Source organism: Diplotaxodon limnothrissa, linkage group LG16, assembly GCF_057381915.1.
Source record: "Diplotaxodon limnothrissa isolate DT_005_m linkage group LG16, D_limnothrissa_male_GT1.1, whole genome shotgun sequence".
Lineage (NCBI taxonomy): Eukaryota > Metazoa > Chordata > Actinopteri > Cichliformes > Cichlidae > Diplotaxodon > Diplotaxodon limnothrissa.
In genome coordinates this window covers 14,428,717-14,447,557 of record NC_140611.1, presented here as the reverse complement: position 1 = coordinate 14,447,557, position 18,841 = coordinate 14,428,717, and the positions used below count along the sequence as shown (strand labels likewise).

At 42.1% G+C, this 18,841-nt stretch overlaps 1 protein-coding gene across 1 annotated transcript in view; it reads right to left on the bottom strand.

Annotated features, from left to right (window-relative positions):
- Positions 1 to 17,748, bottom strand: part of plcl1 (phospholipase C like 1) — a 133,563-nt gene extending 115,815 nt beyond the window's left edge. Inside the window, exon 1 of the mRNA XM_085374456.1 lies at positions 16,879 to 17,748. Within this exon, the coding sequence (XP_085230582.1) occupies positions 16,879 to 17,070 (192 nt within the window). The 5' untranslated portion in view covers positions 17,071 to 17,748. The remainder of the gene's footprint in view (positions 1 to 16,878) is intronic.
- Between the last annotated feature and the right edge of the window lie 1,093 nt (positions 17,749 to 18,841).

Here is an 18,841-nt window from a genome sequence, read left to right as displayed (position 1 = left end):
GTTGTTTAAGAAAATATTTAACATTAAACAGTTTTTAACTGGCTCTCAAGAGTTCAAGGAAACATTTAGCCACATGGGTACTATAAAGTCACATGACACACTGAGCTAAAATCTTCATCATTATTTATGAAGGGACAAAATGCTCCTCTAGGATCTTTAAGGACTGTTAGGTAATGTGATGGATGATAGTGATGGAAAAGCAGCCAACTAGTATATCAACTCCAAATCACTTGTTGTTATTTCAGAAAACGCTCCAGGTGGAGATCAATCCTGGAATGATGAGGTGTGTCCAACCTTTCGGGTGGTACTGCATCACCCGGCTTTTACTAAATTCTTACATCATTGCTTTTGAATTAAAGGTGAGCCAACTGTCATCAGTAATGGCAATCGTGCTTTCTTATATAGTTGCAAAATTAGCTTTGCTGTTTCACGGTCTCATGCTAGCTGTCATGTGCTGCACTATCATTCAAACGGATCAATTTCCAAAAGGTCACAAGACAAAGGCCCAAGTGGGAGAGAATCCAAGCTGATCATAACGACTGGAGCCACAATAGGTTTCAGGCTGAAATCCAGCAGAATTCTCCTGGTGTACAATACGGTCACATTTTCATGAACATCTTGGTTATTGCTAAGCTAAGCCATGGAAATGTTTTGTAGTATTTCTCTTTTTCTCTCCACACTGACTTAAAGCTCCACTGAAAACAAGAGCCTGATCCACCCTACAGTTTCATCTCAGAGGAATGTATTCACAGCTGAGACCCTCCAAAAATCTGTTGGCATAAAGAAATGGGTGTGTGCATTAGAAAAGAGCCAAAGAGTCCAGGAAGTCAGTGTTTTTATTCTCCTTTTGGTAGCCAAGGAAACAAACCAAAGATGACCTCATTCAAGGTTACAAGTCATGGATGGCGTCTATGAAACAGAGAGATCTGACTTACATTTAAACTCAGGTTAGTGTGCCAGAGACAAAGAGGAGTGCCTGGTTTTTCCACGTATGTGAGATTGTCCACCAGCCAGCACACAGAGCAGTCACCTCAGCAGCTAAGTCACTGTACATGTATGTGTGAGTGTGAAATGAGGAAGCCTTAGTCTTCAGATGTCTTTACGTCTTTTATTATATAGTTTCCACTTAAACCTTGTATAAACCTGCAACAAATGTTACAGCTTTGTAGACATTTTATTTGCAGCTATCACAATAAAACTTGTTTTTCGGTGAGAATTGCCTAATTTTCAAATATGTGTTAGATTTATCAAGCTATTTCCTATTTGCCAACATTTTCAGAGATGTCCATTCCCTCTAGTATGACAGCCAGTATCCCTCGCCAGCCATCCGCTAACTGGGCAGTCAGGATTTGTGATACCCGCTTAGAACAGCCTGCTCCCAGCACACTGCCTTCAAAACCCTCGGTGGCATTTGCCTGTCAGTGGAGCGATAACTCACTTAGGTTATATCTGTTTCATGTTCTGGAGCAAATCCATCATGCTGAAATTAAAGTTAAACCTCCATAACTGGATCCTTTTATTCAACTTTATCTATTTTGAACTGAATCTTTCACTCATCTTTGATTTAACATCTTATTTTGAATTAAAACCTGTTTTGATTTAATCCAGAAAGGAAGGCAAGAGCATTTTCAGAAGAAGAAGACTGATGTGAAGTCAGTTCCAGAAATCATCAAATTATGTGTTTTGAACTCGATTCTGAACACCATCTGGCTGTTGTTAGTTGTGAGAGAGACTAGAATAAAATAAAATAATTGTAACGTCTGACCTTTGTTATTTGTTCAATAAGCAATGTGAGTTCTGTTTATATGTCAAATGTTGAAAAGAGATAAAGTGTGTGCTTCAGTCATTGCTTGTTGAGTTCTGTATGAGGCTGAACTGTCGTAATGTAACATTACAATAATGGTCATGAATAAGATTAAGGACTATACATAAGATTAATATAATACTGGTTGTTACCTGTAGGTTTATATATTCTAGTCTATTCAGTATGTTATTGAAATGTTACAAATCTGTCAGTTATTCAGTATTTACTTCAGTATAATGGTACACTCTTCTTTCCAACATTCAAAGATCATTCCAGTATGCAAATAATGAACAAATCAATCCAGCGTCTTCCACAATTTTTCCAAATTGTTTCACATTGATATAGCCGACCTGAGCTGTGATGTCAGGTCAGCCTGACATCACAGCCTGACATTGGTAGCCGTTTGCATACTACGCATACTCTCTCTCTCTTCATATGTGTGTGTGTACAACAGCTTTATGTTAATGTACAATCCTTAATATGTTTTGTTTGTGTGTGTGTGTGTGGGGGGGGGGGGGGGGGGGGGGGGGGGGGTTTTACAGAGGGAGTGTTCGCCCAGGGCGCCAAACAAGCTAGGACCACCACTGCTCGGAAGTCTGGACTCCCGAGTGAACCAGCCTACGAGCTTCTACTAGCTAATGCAAAAACTAACAATATCTATTTTTGGCTAATTTAGTAGCAAACGTTAATGCTAACCTACAAAGTAAAAATAAAAACTACTTAAATACACATTATTCAACCTTATCTATGAAATTGTGCTGATTCCTGGGTTTTTGGGGGTTTTTTGTTTGGGGGGGTTTTGGACAGGGACGGGGGGGGTGTTGGTTTTTTAAACAGCCCTTCGTAGTCCTACCATTCAATCAGTACATTCTTCCCCTCATCAACCAGGAAGTGGATCACTAGGAACATCCAGTAAATTTCACCAATGTAATTATAATTTACACAGCAGCAAAAACATAATAGTATAAAACCCACTGAAACGTGAGGAGAGTACTTGAGAGTGCAAAATTTGTATAACTGCACACAGAACAACAAGACAATCAACCTTAGGCAATATCAACACCTGGAGAAAAAGAGAAGAGATGAAATGTTACCGTCTGGGGCAAAAACAACCTAACAGAGGCAGCAGAATGTTATTTTGTGAGGGACAGAAGCAATATTGTGACAATATATTGCTGCGGGCTGACAAACACCTGCACTGTTTGCTTGTTTGTTTGTTTGCACATTTCTGCACGTTCCACCCTTGGATCTATTTCTTCTGCTCTAGCCTTTTCTGCTTAATAACTCCATATGACGTGTCCCAACAAATTGTGCCTTCAAAACACCTGACTGTCCTTCTGTACCTGTGCCTGGCTCACTGTGAAGCTGCCACCCTTTGTGTCGTTTACCATTTTTCCTCTGTTGCTATCCAAGGCTGAATAAAGCTGATACAGGAGAGAGTGCACCAGTGTAACAACAGAATCATCTGAAGGAAGGAAACCTTGACAAATGTGAGAATTTGAAGGCAAAATCAAAAATAATACAAATTCTAATATCAGTAAAGGTTGAAAAACACTAGAACAGCTTTGTCATGATCCTGGGTCTTTTGACCCAGCGTTTTGTGTTTTCTATTATTGTGATGTATTTTGGTTCTGTTTTTCTATTTCTTTGGGTTTTAGTTCTGTTCTTCCGCAGTTCAGTGTTTAGTCTTTTCTGCCTGTGTATTCCTGTGTCAAGTCTGCATTTCTTAGTCTGTGTCTTTGCATGTGTGAGTTCCTGTTTTATTTTGTAGGTCCGTGTCTCTCGTCAGTGTTTCTAGTTTCTCTCCCCTTGTCTCGTTATGTCCAATTATTCCCAGCCGTGCCTCCCTCCTGTTTCCCATTCCCTGATTACTCCCCTGTGTATATAAGCCCTGTGTTTGCCCTTGCTCTCTGTTGTGTTGTACTGTAGTATAAATACACAAGCACTCATATATGCTTTCAGTCGTGTAATTTAAGTGATCTAGGCAGCTCTGTTTTGGAAGTTCAGTTAACGCTAGAGATGTGTTTTGGAGTTTGTACATGCTTTGTCTCTAGGGGCCACTGCATATATTTCTGTATAAACATATATAAATAAAACCACTTTTTTTTACATTAGTAATTCCTTTTGTACATAATTTTATATTGTTGTTAATAATAAATTAATTAAAGCAACAAAACAACCTAAAGAGCCGGTTCGGAGCCGAAAGAGCCAGAAATCCCATCACTAATAGACATCTTAATCTTTGAATTCAGGTGTTTTCAATCCAATCTTAACAACATACACATACATCAAAAAAAAATAAAAAAATTATATATATATATATATATATATATATATAAAAACAAAGCACCTAGCCATCAAGCCTGCCTTGACAAACATTTCTGAAAGAATGGTTTGTTCTAAAGAGCTTACTGAATTTCATATTTTAACAGAATGGCGCTGTTACAACAAGCAGATTTGTGTATTTTCTTCCCTCTTGAATATCCTACAGCCAACTGCAAGTAACTGAGCCACAAAGTGGCAGAATGCATAAAGTTACAGAGTGTACAGAGTGAGGTTGCCAAGTGCTGAGGCACATAGTGAACAAAAGTTGCCAAAGCTCTTCTGATTCAATCACTCAGACTTCAAAACCTCTTTTGGGATTAACATCAGCACCAACACTGTGCACCGGGAGATTTACGGCATGGCCCAGCTGCTCCTGTAGGTGGCCCAGTACTTTGTCCATATATTGTATGTTTCCCACTATCAAAATGCTACCAGTGCTCTGTTATTGAGAAATTATGGTTCAGTGGTGGTGGCACATTGGCAGACCAGTCTGTGGGTCTGTGTCAGATGGGTACAGTATCAATAATATGTGGTTCAACTAGTCTGCAGGTAAACTCTGCTGTAGCTTCCTTCCCTTTTCAAGTTCACTTATCAACCAGTAAGCATTTGACCATCATCCACATCAAGCAGCATGCCATTCGGACTCCACAGGAGCAATGTTTGAAAACCCATCTTAGTACACTCGCAGTACACTCTTCAAATGGACATAACCATGGTACCATAAGATTCAGAAACTTGAGGTTGACACAGGAGAATAATAGCTGCCACTTGACAGTTTAAATACAAAATAGTTAAAACAGTCGATGACATTAACCTGCCTCAGTTTGATTGCTGACTTCTGCCTTGATTATACTCTGGTCCTGACATGGACATGGACAGCTGGGGACACCATGGCCGAGTACTCATTGGTATTATATCACTACTGCCGGAGGTGCATGTGTAGTTAGTGTGTTGTAATGTAAATTTCCACAGATGCACAGGCGCAGGCACATAGATGTTTGTTGCATGACAAAATGTATGTGATTCTGGCAGCAAAAGTCAAATCAAGGCACTAAAATATTTTACATGAAAGAATTTCTTGTTCATAAACATTTGTAGGTACTTAAAATGTAATATTTTTAGCTTTACGGGAAAGCTTTACATGGGCGCCTCCTAGGTGAGATGTTCCAGGCATATATTCTAGAGCAGCGGCCCCAACCCCCGGGCCTCGGACTGGTACCGGTCCGTGAGTCGTTTGGTACCGGGCCGCGAGAGTTGAGGCTCAGGTGTGAAATGTATGGTTTTCAGGGTTTTTATCGGTTTTCAGCGTTATTTTGTTGTTGTTTTTATCGTTAACTCGGTTTTCCCGGGTCTTTTCACGTGTGTTATGAATAAATCTTCTTTTTTTCGGTACCGGTACTAGTTTTATTTTGTTGTATTTATCCGCGACACCTTAAAGGCCGGTCCGTGAAAATATTGTCGGGCATAAACCGGTCCGTGGCGCAAAAAAGGTTGGAGACCGCTCTTCTAGAGCAGACCCAGGACACGCTGGAGAGATTATATCTGTCAGCTGGCAGGAAGCACATCAGTATTCCCCCAAATGAGCTGGAGGAATTGGCCACCGAGAGGGAGGTCTGCTTAGATTGCTGCCCCTGTGACCTGGACCCAGATAAGCAGCAGAGAATATGACACATTTTCAGGGCTAACAGACTAGCATGTACATGACGTTACAGGCAGTAGCAGATCAGCTTGTCATATAGCAGCAATGGTAGCTGTTTATTCGGGATTCTTTTGTCATGCTAAGCTAATCTACAGCCAACCACAGAGCTTATCGCAAAACAGCAAAGTTAGCTGTCTGATTACTGTCGTAATGCCAAGCTAATCTACAAGCATCAGCAAAAAAGCACCAAATATGTTTTTGTTAGCTTAACATAAAGACTGGAAATGGGAAAGGATCTATCTAACATCTACAAATGGACCCACCACAGCACTGGGCATGGGTAGACTTATCAAGAACATTCCTAGACTGTTTGATTTGATGTGCTGCAGTGACAAAGAAACGTGTTCATTCTAAGACCTGCTTGGTCTCGATGAGCAACACAAGACTGCCAACACATTTCTTCAGCACAGTTGTGTTTCCATCCTTTAAAAGGACTCTAGTGAGAACAGTAACCCAAACACTTCAACCAGATCTTCACTTTAAAATCAATTATTTAGCTTATGGGGATTTGCCTTGTGTCAGAAAAACTAATTGATAACCCACAATGAACCTGTGTAAACAGAAACCACAAACTGAGTACTACAGGTCAACACCACAGAGAGCGGAAGGGGTAGGTTAGAATGTGGAGGGAGTTTGTCATATGTGGTTACCATGGCAGCAGGTGTATGTGCTGCCAGGGATCTGTGCTAGTCCAAGTGAAGTCACAGAGGCCAACCCTGGCAGCCGCGCACATTCCTCCTCTCTGAAAAAAATGAAACATGTCCTGCAAACACAAACTCACTGACAGACACTCACTCATACATGCTTACAGAGAAAAGCTCACAATCACGTGACAGCTGTTTATTCTTCAGACAGCAACAAACATTTGTAAATGACACACACACACGACCAGATACAAGTTTCTGGTAAGTCAGGACACACCCACTGTCTTTGTCAAGCAACATGTCAGCTGGACCGAACACACTGTAATGATGCAGCACTGCTGCAGAAAACATGCTACAGAGCAACAGGCCAGACAAAAGACCAGAGCTACAATCCAGAGACAGTTACACTGAAATGTGCACATTTTTACCCCCAAACCAAGTCCATGACGATTAGCTGGTCTAGGTCAGTGGAATCACAGTTCATACAAATAAAGTTCATGACTGCATCACGATAACATCACAAACGACATTCCTGCACTGCCAGCAAAAAGAAAACAACAGACAAAAATGTTTTACGTTGTCTTGTTCTGACATTATTAAAGAAACATTCGTCGTCGTTCTCAGTCTACTGTGATTGGGTTGTGATTCATAGACAGTACCTGGTGTCACTACAAAGATGATAAATATTTTCTTATACAACTTTGATGTTTGTGCAACTCAATTAAGATAAGCTTAACTTAGCATAATGACAGGAAACTGAAATCAACAGCTACATTTGCTGTCTTTATGTTTGGTAATCGGCTGTACATTGGCTTAATTTCAGAGCATTGGTCAGACAAAACTTGAAATTTATAAAAGTATTTTTGAGGTTTTGGAAAGTTTTAATTTTTACAACATAAAAAGAGGAATTTGTGTTTGTGGGCCTTAAGCAAATCTTTTGTGCATCTTGTTAAGGTCTTATATAAAAAGGGAACATTGATAGGCTGATAAATGCAGCCAGTACCGATAGATCAGCAAATAGCTAATAACCGGTCATTAATATTGGCTCGCTGATAAATTGTTTAGGCTCTAATGGATATAGCCATCATAACATCACATTCACCTGGAACCTACACCTGTCTCTTACATACACTTTATGCTTTGGATTAATTTAGTATGTTATCTCCCAATGCTAACAGCAGCAGCTCGAAATATAAATAGAGTCATACCATGTGCATATGCTTTAGTGCAGTATGTTTGTAGTGCATTATTAATGTGGTGGAAATTCAGTGGTATTGGGATCAAATTCCATGTCATCCCAAAGAAGCAGTGTTTTTGAGCAAGGGATTCAAACTAGCAAGCACAGTGAGAAAATGGCCTTTGTTGTAACATTTAGGATCTGAATGTCTGTTGGTGTGTCTGTGCACTGCTCTCCAGGCTGAAGCCCAACACAGCAAAACAAGCTGACATGCAGTCTCTAGAGTTTTCAGATACATCCACCCTGAGGTTAACGCCACACACTACTGCGCTGACACTCAGACAAACACACACACACTGCAAACTACATCTGCCTGGATGACACTAATTTTCCTTCGCTCCTTTTTCAGTACCCTCCCTCACATTTATTTCTTGGCGCTTCGCTTTCTACAACGCGTCAAAACACACTGAGCAGTTTTCCGTGTGTGTATCTCAACATCCCTCTGCTCTCTTTGCTTCCTGACATTTCTTTTTCCTCTTTGTCCCTCTCTTTTTCACAGGGAAAAACCCAAAGACTGACAGTGACAGAAAGACAGCTGTGCATGTGTTTATGCGGATGGATGCATCAGAGAGCTTTAAACAGGAAGTGATTTGTAGATATAAACAACTCTCCTCTATCCTTGCCCACAGTCACCCTGCATGGCACCCACTCAACTTTAAACTACTCTGTGTTTTCACTTATTCAAATCCAAAATCCTCTCCACGCTCTAGCGTCTGCAGTTCCAGCACCAAAGACCTTGTCGACTTTGCAGTGAAGTTCACCGTTAAAATCCCATATTGGTCGCATTAACTCTGACAACAAATACGAGCACACTCTCACGTGCTTTAAGCAAATGCGTCTTTTTTCCAAGGTCATCATTTACTACCTTTAACTGATACAGACCCTTTATTCAGCTGCTCACTTCTACGCCTCTTTCTCTGATGTTTTAGCTCCTGTCTCTTTAAGACCTTTTGTAAAATTCTACTTTCCTCAGATTGGCCTGGAAGCCTTCTGATGTGCATCATGTGCACATCAGTGATGTGCACTCCTCGCTTGTGAGCTGTATTTCCCGTACTTACAACAAACTTGATTATAGCTCCTTATAAAATACATCCTCAAGTATCAGTCAAGTGATTGCTTCCTTTAAAAAGTTAAACTTCTGATTATAGCCAGATTATTCAAGTTAAACACGATCCATTAAATGTACATACACTAACCTACAAAGCCATGTGACCTTAATACTTTACCGTGACACACGTGGGACCTTTACTTTGTATAACCTTGTGAAATACAAAGAGAACTACACACCACATTGTTACAAGCAGCGTCGCAATAGCATAGCCAAAAATACCTTTTTTCCTTTCTTGTACAAAAAGCTCATTCTGATGCATGTTTGCAATTGACAGAAATCAATGTAGGCGCTCCATTTAATAATAAAAAATCCTTGTGCTGCTCAATGCCTACTAGCCTAGTTTAGCAAAATAGCTAAATGCATTCTCTATTACCTGTGACACTAGTAACATTTTATTTGATTGAGATGCCTTTAGATTATATATGTAAACTAACAGTTGTCAAAAGCTTCTTGCATCCACATTACCAACAATTATTCAACCAAAGAACTTCTATATAAAGAAAAGAAAAGCATGTCTTTTCCCCGGTTCAGGGGTTTTTGCACACTGCTCCTTGCCACAGCCTTCTGATCACATACTCTGACATGGCTAATGCAGACTGTCAATTAGTCTTTTTCCGCCTTGATTATTTTGCTGGAATGCTTTGGGCCATTTTCTTGATGAATGACCCATTTTCAGTCAGGCTTCAAACCCATATCCAACAACATGACATTCTACTGAAGAATGTCTCGATAAGCCTGATTCGTTGGTTCCTTTCATTATGCAAAGTCCTCAATGTTCTAATAGTTAATATCGGTCAATAATGTTAGTGTTAGAAAAAAGTTTCTTTTAGTTGGATGCAGTGTTGCCTTTTCACCAAATATGGTTATTTTAGTGGTAACAAAACAGCTCCACTGTTGGCTCATCTGTTTGGAGAATAGATTTCCAGAACGCTGAAACTGTCCAGAGGTAAAGTTGACACAGTAAGTGGACATTCCCAATAATGTTAACTCTATTAAATTTGCCTTTCATGTGTGAAGTATCCACGTGTATCAGATCAGGAAGGCAGATGAGCAGATGTTGTGATGTTATGGTACCTAGCTTTTACCTGATCTATTTGTTTCACTGTGTTCAGAAGATACTCTATTTCTTGCCTCATAGTAGATAGATGGGCTTTCAGATAGATTTCAGAGATTGCTTTATAGCTTTCTCCAATAATGTGCTGAGACCAAAGTGCTCTCACTTTCCTTTTCCCGACACTCTCTGAGATCCCGTTCCCTCTTATATGGTTCATTTTTATAGGTACACCTTCATAAGACTAAATTAGCCTTCTTCTTCTGGCTATTGCAGGTGGCTCCCGAGCTCTTTTCTAACTGTTTTTGCATCAAGTGAAACCCCAGCTGTGTTGAGCAGGTAGCCATATAAGGCTAATGCAGGCTTTGGACCCTTGAATGTCTTCCCCTTGCTCGTTCTCCCATCTCTTCTTTACCATTTTAATTTTCGTTTATTGGTAAATGGACTAGTTCCTTAATAGTACTTCTCTTCTCTACTTGAGCACTCAATGTGTGTTATAGAACTTGCCTAATTCAACCATTTATACAAGCACATACAAGCTTTCTTTCACATGCATTCATACCCTGATCAACATATTGGAGAGCAACTTGGGCTTTAGTATCTTGTCTGGAAACTGGAGCAGCCAAACACTGAACCATTAACCTTTTGATGAGTGGATGACCTCCTCTGCCTCCTGAGCTACAGCCACCACTATTGATCATTCAAATACCAATATATCGGCAAATGTATAGTATTGGCCTACTGATCAATCAGTCAGGCTCTAACAGTTACTTTTTGTACCTATGCTAATTCTCTTTGCATTCAGCTTTTTACTACTTCCTACAATTACATGGATCAGATTTTTTTAAATATTATAGAAATGGATCTGTTATTTTCACACAACACTGCGCTGTAAAGGCAGGCACCATAATACATTCTTCCTGTATTAGCTGTTTTTTTATTACTACAAAATTTCACGTTATACTCTGAGGTGAAGAGACATAACTTTTGCCGTCTCTCTATTTTTGAACCCTCCAAGGCCAAAAGACGCACAAGTGTGGAGAAATGATAACAATAACAAGTGTGTGTACAGAGCCACATGTGCTTTGTCTCTTTCGCTCTCACTCACACAAACTCCTGACCAGCAGCTGTGATGAGGTCTGTACTCGGAGAGATGTGGCACCAGTGGCTGAATGATACTGGAAGACAGAGGGCCCTTAGTGGTTAGCAACTGATCACACACAAAATCCACATAACCACAAGGGATGCTTTGTTATTACTCTTGACGGGTTTCCAGGAGTACAGTGCAAGCAAATCATTGTTCACATCTCGGCACAGCAGGGGGTGGCCGAAAATTAGAGTGAAGTCAGAACAATGATGCCTTGGAAAACAACAAAAATCAAAGTGGTGGCAAATGGAAGAAAGTTGCCGGGACTGGCAAGGTTAAGATGCAGAACAAGGAGAGCGGATTGCAGGAGGGCAAGAGGCAGACTGGGATAATGGATGAGAGCCACATTCCTGTGCACTTCTAAACCTTTATGTTTTCACCTCATTATGATTTTAAAAGGCTTTTAAAAGGAGACCTATTATTATTTCCAGCTCTATGTTTTTATTATGATACTCCAGCTACTCAAGTAGCTTTGCATAATTCAGCTTAAAAGAATCCTACTGACGCTTTATACAGTCCCTCGTTTTAACCTGACACAAGCCATTTTAGGCTCGTTTCACTGCTAAACATTTAGCATCAGACCTTTCCAGACAGCTATTATGTAGCAATTGTTGTTGTATATGGTTCAACTAATATCCCGGGTGTTCTCTTATCCAAGTTTGGGCCAGATAGAAACGTTAGTTTTCCTCTCTGCAGGACTGTCTAATCCCTGCAATGCTGGCCAGTAACAACGTTGGCTACTTCACATCTCAGTCAATTCACCATGGCTGAACTCAGGCCATCCACAGGACAGCACACTCACTGGGGATGTTACATTTCATGATGTTCCCCAAATATTTGTCACAAAGTATAAAGTATTACTTACACGGTCGGAATCTATGATAAACACTTCTTGATGAATATCTTCAGATGTAGAAAATCAGAAAGCCAGCCAAAGGGTCTTTACAAACATTGACATAACTGGGTGTCATTACTGCCGACGTGAATTATAATTTTACTGAATGTACGTTTACCCTTAGCCAGCAGTTTTAAATTTCCCTCAGTGTCGCCTGCTCTGGCCCCTGGAAGACAATTGACTATGGTTGCTGGAGTCTCCAGCTTCGCATGTCTCAGAACAGAATCGCCAATTACCAGAGTTTGATTCCCGACGGGTGTGTCGCAGAGTGGGGAAAAGCGGTTAGACACATGAACAGGTTGGGGGTGTACCTGGGGCTTCTGTTTAAGACTATGCTTCCTCCTCACCATCACCCAGCCATCCTGTTTCCCCCGGCTGCTCAGGGTCCTTCCGGAGCCTACGCTACCTTTGGATGCACCGGCTACAGAGGCCTGGGTAGCTACAGGTTCTTCAAGGGTACGAAGCCGAGTCTCCAATGCAGTAATCCTGGCCTCCAGAGCTCGAATAGCATAGTGGTTACATTATTTGTTTCAGACAGAGCCAGATTAATATATCTCCATCAAGTTGCTTGTGAAAAAGAATTAGATAATGCATTAATTCCTGTCTCACTTCTTAAACATCTGTGATGTTTAGGAAACTCGATGGCTCCTGGAAACGCTGCTGCAATTTTAATTTTAGTCAACTTGTGAGGCATCAAGGCTCTACGCTCAAAACACTACAGCAACAGAGATGGAGAGAGATGGTGTCCTTCAGCACTCCAGCAGTGAGCAGTCAGCCAACACGCAGGCCTGTCAGGGAGACATCCAACCAAGCCTTCCCCTGAGCTCGATCCTGAAAACCTGTGTGTCTGCGTGTGTGTGAGTCTGCGTGTGTTTGTTTTCATTCACTGCTAATCCTACACCCCACTCCCCAGCCTGACTGGCATGTCTACCACAGAGTGCATGTTTTGCCTTCTGGTCTGTTACACAGTAATGTCGTAAGCTAATTTCTGATGGTTTGCTAGGGAAAATTGATATTACAGCCTGAGCCTAATGTGTTTAACTTGATTGAGATGAACGTCCCCTTTGCTCACTCTTTATACGTGATGAAGCAGCGTCTGGCAGCTGCCTCAGCAACTACAACCTGAATTATAACTCATGAATGAGCCTGAATGATGAGGTGGGAACAGTTTAAGACTTTCAAGTTTTGCTGTGTATTCAGGCGTCTTTCTGCTGATTCTTTTTTTGAAAGATACTCTGGTCTTCAACCAATTTTGTTACTTAATTTGTATTAGCGAGAAAAAAATTAAAGCGAATGAACTAACAAGCAAGTTTGTGCATTTTAAACCAGCTCACATTGCTCTTACTACACTCTTCTCTGTGCCCCTCCACCCTTAAAAAGCAACAGAGGGCTTTTCTCTGAGGCCCTACACATACAATTATTTGCTTATTAAACTGGAAAAGGAGGACAAGCTATTTCTGGCAACAGGGGTCAAGAGGTGACTGGCTGCTGGAAGGTTTTCAGGGTTTGGATGGGCGTGAAACTCTCCCAGATAGATTGTGAGGGGAAAAGATGAACAACAGCGGTTCAGAGGTAACAGACATACACTTGTGTAATCCTGTCAGCCATGACTCCAAAACATTTGATCACCAGAGATCCCAACACTTGTTGTAGTTGCTTAATAAAAATGTTGTTGCAAATGTGCATGAGTTCTCGAGGTCTGCTAATAAGGTTGCTGTTCTTTGAGAACAGGTTCAGTACTGACAGATTACCAGGAACTGCGACACAGACTAGAACAACACGATTTTTTTGACTGGATAAAAATTGGACCAAAAAACTCAAGAATACCCAGGTCCAAAACAAACATTTGTCCAGTGACTTGTTTTGCAGGTCATACCTGTCACCATCTCCCCTCACTCCCTGTCTGTACTCAGTGTTCTCACACATATCTAGAGTGACGCCACAAACTTCTCCTGTGCAGCCGAATATTGTTTGGAACCCATGGGCATTACTTTATATTCTAGTGGACACAGCAAATTTTTCAAACATATTAAATATGTAAGGTACGGAGAAAGGTGACAGATTTAATGAAAGTGTTACGATACTAATGTTTCCGTGTACATATATACATATAATTTCATATAAGAGCCATTTGATGAATTCAACGCCCTTTAAAGCTTCTTAGAGGAGAACAAACTGATATAATGATCTCTGCTGTTAGCTACATTTAAGGTCCTGAGCTAAAAGCTAAAAGGTGCAACTGCTGCATCAGTGCAAAAGTTTGGACAAGGAGTGACTTAGGTGTGTGTGTGTGTGTGTGTGTGTGTGTGTGTGTGTGTGTGTGTGTGTGTGTGTGTGTGTGTTTTGATGTGGTGTTCTGCAATAACAGGGGTGTGTGTACCCACAGACATGTAACTTGTGTGGGTGTTGCAGGCACGTGAGCATTTGTTGTCATAGTAATGTGAGATGTGAAGGAAGCAGCCACGTCCTTTCACTTCACTTTCACTGAAGGTAAAGGGTAACATATTTCAAGTAAAAAGCTCTGTTGGTTTCATCTCAAGAGATCCCAGTTTGTGTGTGTGTAGACGGAGGAAAAATGTGTGACTCCTTCACTTTGAACACTATGTCACTCCTGCTTTGTATTTATAAATTAAAAGTGCAATCCTACTAGAAAATGATGCATAAATCAGACTTTATCAGTTTTTACATCTCTTTGTATGTTTGAGTCTCTCTGTGGTGGTTTTGAGCTTTGAGGTCAGCTTTAGTGTCTCTGTGGTTGTTTTGTTCATCTTCTTTTAAACTTTGACGAACTTGTAACTTAAAAAACATCAGAGCAGTCATTTCAAATTTCTTAAGACGCTTTAGTTCTTAATGAATCTGGTTGCTGGTGGGGATGATTTCCTAAGAAGTAACACAACAACCCCCACATTCAATTAATTCACAATAACTGTCATTGTCCATATAGTTATAGCCACATATTTCTATATGGTTTCACTACACCAAAAGGTAAGACTATAGCTTTGATATTAACAAACTTTCTTATTATCAGAGGATGTGAAAGGTCTTTTCCTCCTAAACACAGGTCAACAATGAGCAGTGCATCACAGTCACTTTATGAATCAGGGAAAGTTGGGGTTTTCGGTGGATCATAATCCAATTTGTTTTTGATTGTTAGCAGTAATTGACATCCTGACACATTTCCATTAATTACAGTGGCTGTCACCGACATCACGCTTCTCATCCGTCCATCTTTTTATCTACTTCCTCTGCCGGCAGCTGTCAAAGGACTCTGTGTTCAGCTGGGTCACCCAGATGGGGCTGACTCTCTCTGCCTGTGTACACCCCTGATGAGGGCCAGAAACGTCACCATCCCATGTGACTTGACTGCTGACATGAAATATGGGAATGACCTGATAGCATCAGATGGGAAGCGGACTCAGAAGGTCATAAACCTCAGTGTTTGCCTCTAATGTGAAGGAAGGACTACAGCACAAACATCACAATATAGAAACTGGGAGCAAAATTTTGTCTTCACAAACTGAAAGCACTCACAGTTACAGAAAAAACTAATAATAACTAATATATTACACTGTCTGAGACGCGCATAAAGATGTTGATTTAGGGGCGTCGATGTAATGTGCATATATATCTCCACATTTAGTCCACAGTTAGAGAAGCCCTAGCACTGAAAAAGGGTAACTGACCTGCTGCAAGCACATGCTGCAAGAAACAGTGAAATTATAGGATTTATTTTGGGGGGGGGGGGGGGGGGGGGCTTTCTTGAGACACAACACTGGAGAGTAAGACAGGAACAGACAGAGGTAAATGACCCCAAGGCAGATTTGAACCCAGACCTCACAACAGCAATAGCCTAAAAGTATATGAGTCACCTGCCCACCCAGGTGGGCTACACCAGTGATACACAAACTACGAAATTTTAGTGACGTTTGATCTCATTTATTCATTTCTTGCATTGTGAATTTTTCATACAGGCAGGAGAAGAAGCTTAAACTTTGTAATGTCCTCCTGATTGCCACACTCCTTTTGTCCTCTGGGGTAAAAAATGACCCCAGGACAACAGGAGGGTTAAAATTGTACTTAAGTAGCTCGGTACCTGGAGTTTTATTAACATACACTGCTGCTACAAGTCAAGTGACATGTGAGCCGAGGTGGAGAGGATCCTGCTGAGCAGATATGTTAGACATCCCTCAAACACAATCCTCCTCACTCAGCTCCTTGTGAAAGTTTAGTGACCTGCAACCCGAGCACAGGTGAGGCTGGAGCAGCATGTCAGAGGTCAGGGGGCCAGCAGGTGAGGGGTCGTTCCAGCGTAAGCCGAGGTGAGTTTGAGTTTAGAGACGAGGGTGAACCAGGTAACATTTATTTACAGTGTGAGCCAGGATGGAAGTACGCATAGTGCAGGGAAGCACAGTGAAGAAGATCTTATCAGAGCATTTCATCCATAAACAACTCGCATTCTTTCACCCTTGCTGTGCACGATCCTCTCCCTGCAGCTGGCTCAGAACTGTGCACATTTTGCTCAGCTCATTTGTTTGTTCAAATGATAAAGACACAAACTGTGGACTTATCTTTTATGTACATGTTACCTAAAAGATAAAATACACTACAGGCATTATAAGCTGGAAGTGTGCTATGACATGCGTGGGTGCTGGCATGCATCCGCGCCATGAAAATTCTTGGATGGCACTGGCGTCACAGGGACTGGAAAGTCAAAACATTTAAAAGCAAGCTGTGACATTTTATTCCCAAAATTTTCGTCCCTGCAGCTTCACTGGCTTCCTCCTGAGGAGGCGTGTCACTTGTTGAGCCATTTCCCAACCGTGAATGAATCAAAGTGGATCCAACGGATCCAGTGTTTGGCGTTCGGGCTCATGTTCTCATGACTTAACGGGAAAACTGAGCCAGAACAACAAGTAATAAATGAATAAATAAACAGTGTGGCAGGCTGGGTTGGCGTTACACTACCTTAATGATGCTGCTCCGGCGAGGTGCCGCCTTCACCGACTCCAGCAGGATGGTATCAGTGTCCTGGCCGCCGCCGCCGCCGCCGCCGGGGAGGATGACACCGCTGCGCCGACCGCGGGGCGCTCTCTGTGGAATATAGTCGGGCGCTTCGTCGCTGCACAGCCCATCTCCACATCCATCACGCTCAGACATGTCGACGAGGATACGGAGGAGTTGATTTAAAAGTAATTTGAGAGGGAAAATTAATCAACTCGTCGGATCTGACCCGAATAAAGTTTGCCTCTGCTGTGCCTGGATGCCATTTAAAGATGAAACGAGTCCTGTCTTCAGCACCGACAGCAGCAGCAGCTCTGTCCGCCTGGAGGAAACTAAGCACCCCGGTTTCCTTGATTGTGAGCAGACTCTCTCAGTCGCTGAGCACAAATCCGCGCTGACTTCAGGCTGTTAGTCGGAGCTGATCTCCACAGTCCATGTCCGCTCCAATCAGAGCATCACATGCGCGCGCAGACACACTTGGATGAAAGCTGAACTGATGCGTCCCCCGGAGACGCGCAACAAGTCCTCTCCGTCTCCCGTCCGCCTCCTCTGCTGCTCGAACAGCGGGACTACATGGGAGCGCGCGTAAAGCTTCGGGGAGCGCCTTTTCTTTCTTCCTTTCTTTTTTTTCTGCTGCTGAAGAGAAAATGTTGGAGGACACTTCAGAGTAGAGCCTGCGTGGCTGCGCAGCTCCCCTGCCTTCTTCCCACAGCGCGAGGACGTCAAAGTGCGGAGAGGAGCAAACCTAAGCCTCCTGGCAGCGCGTCGCTCTCACTGAAACAGCCGCTCCGGCTGTGCTGGCTGCACTCAGACCAACAAGAGCCCACTTTTGACGAGGACGCGGAACACAACTGACAGTCGCGCCGCCTCTCGCCCGCGAACCCCTCCCTTCACCGCTTCCACCCAGCTCCTCCCACACGCCGGCCAAAAAGCACGAATGACGCGCGGAGCAGCCAGTGCGCGCGGCGGCTGGGGAGATCCGAGCCACTCAGAGCCTCCGATAGGTGGACGACCGAGTTCACGGGACCGAGAGAGACTCCTAACACTTCGTGGGGAGGAGCTGACAGGACATTATGTGGGCTAATGTATTGGTTGTATTTCCCAGCTGAGCCTAAATTTAAACCATTTTATCCGCACAGAGTTAGCAAATCATGTCCGATGTGCTAAAATGGATCATATATTTGATTCTAATTAAGCTCAGCTCCTGGATTAGAGGAGGAACAGATTTTACGCATTCAGTTTAGGCAGGTTTTCAGTGTAAATGAATGCTTTTATCAAAATGTTGTTTCTGGTGTTTTTCTTCGCTTACCTCAAAACTAGATGCAAGCAGAGCAAAAGAAAAGTGATGTGTTGACTCTGACTATAGTCTGATGTTTTATTGGCAAAGAATTCATAAATAAACTGGCCAAACAATAACAATGAATAATAAAAGTAACATTTAGGTTCAGGTCTGATATGACGGGAAAAAAAGCCTTTATACCTAATGCTGTTAGACATCCCAGGTTACACATATAAGTCCCAAATATTGTAGAACATAGCCTGAAAACCAGATAATGAAACTAAAAAAAATCCACTGAGCCTCTCACATCGAATCTGAACTTCTTTTTTTAGTGTAAAACATATTTTTGACCCACTGAGAGGAATGCGGGTAAATGGGAATTTCCCATCAAAACAAGCCATTTCATCAAACTACCCAGGAGGACCAACCCGTCTTCTGGGTTTCATGGTCAGGCAACTGAGAACTGAGACAGATGTGCTTCAAGCCTGACCTATGACCTCTGACCTTTTCAGTGGATGCTGATTTAGAGTGACAGGCAACCAGTAATGACTAGTGCAGAGGTGCAATAAAAGTGTGTTACATTATTCATTCATTACAGCAGCAGCCTCTTCCAGGGAGGTCAGAGATCAGGGTCAAGAGGCAGCAACA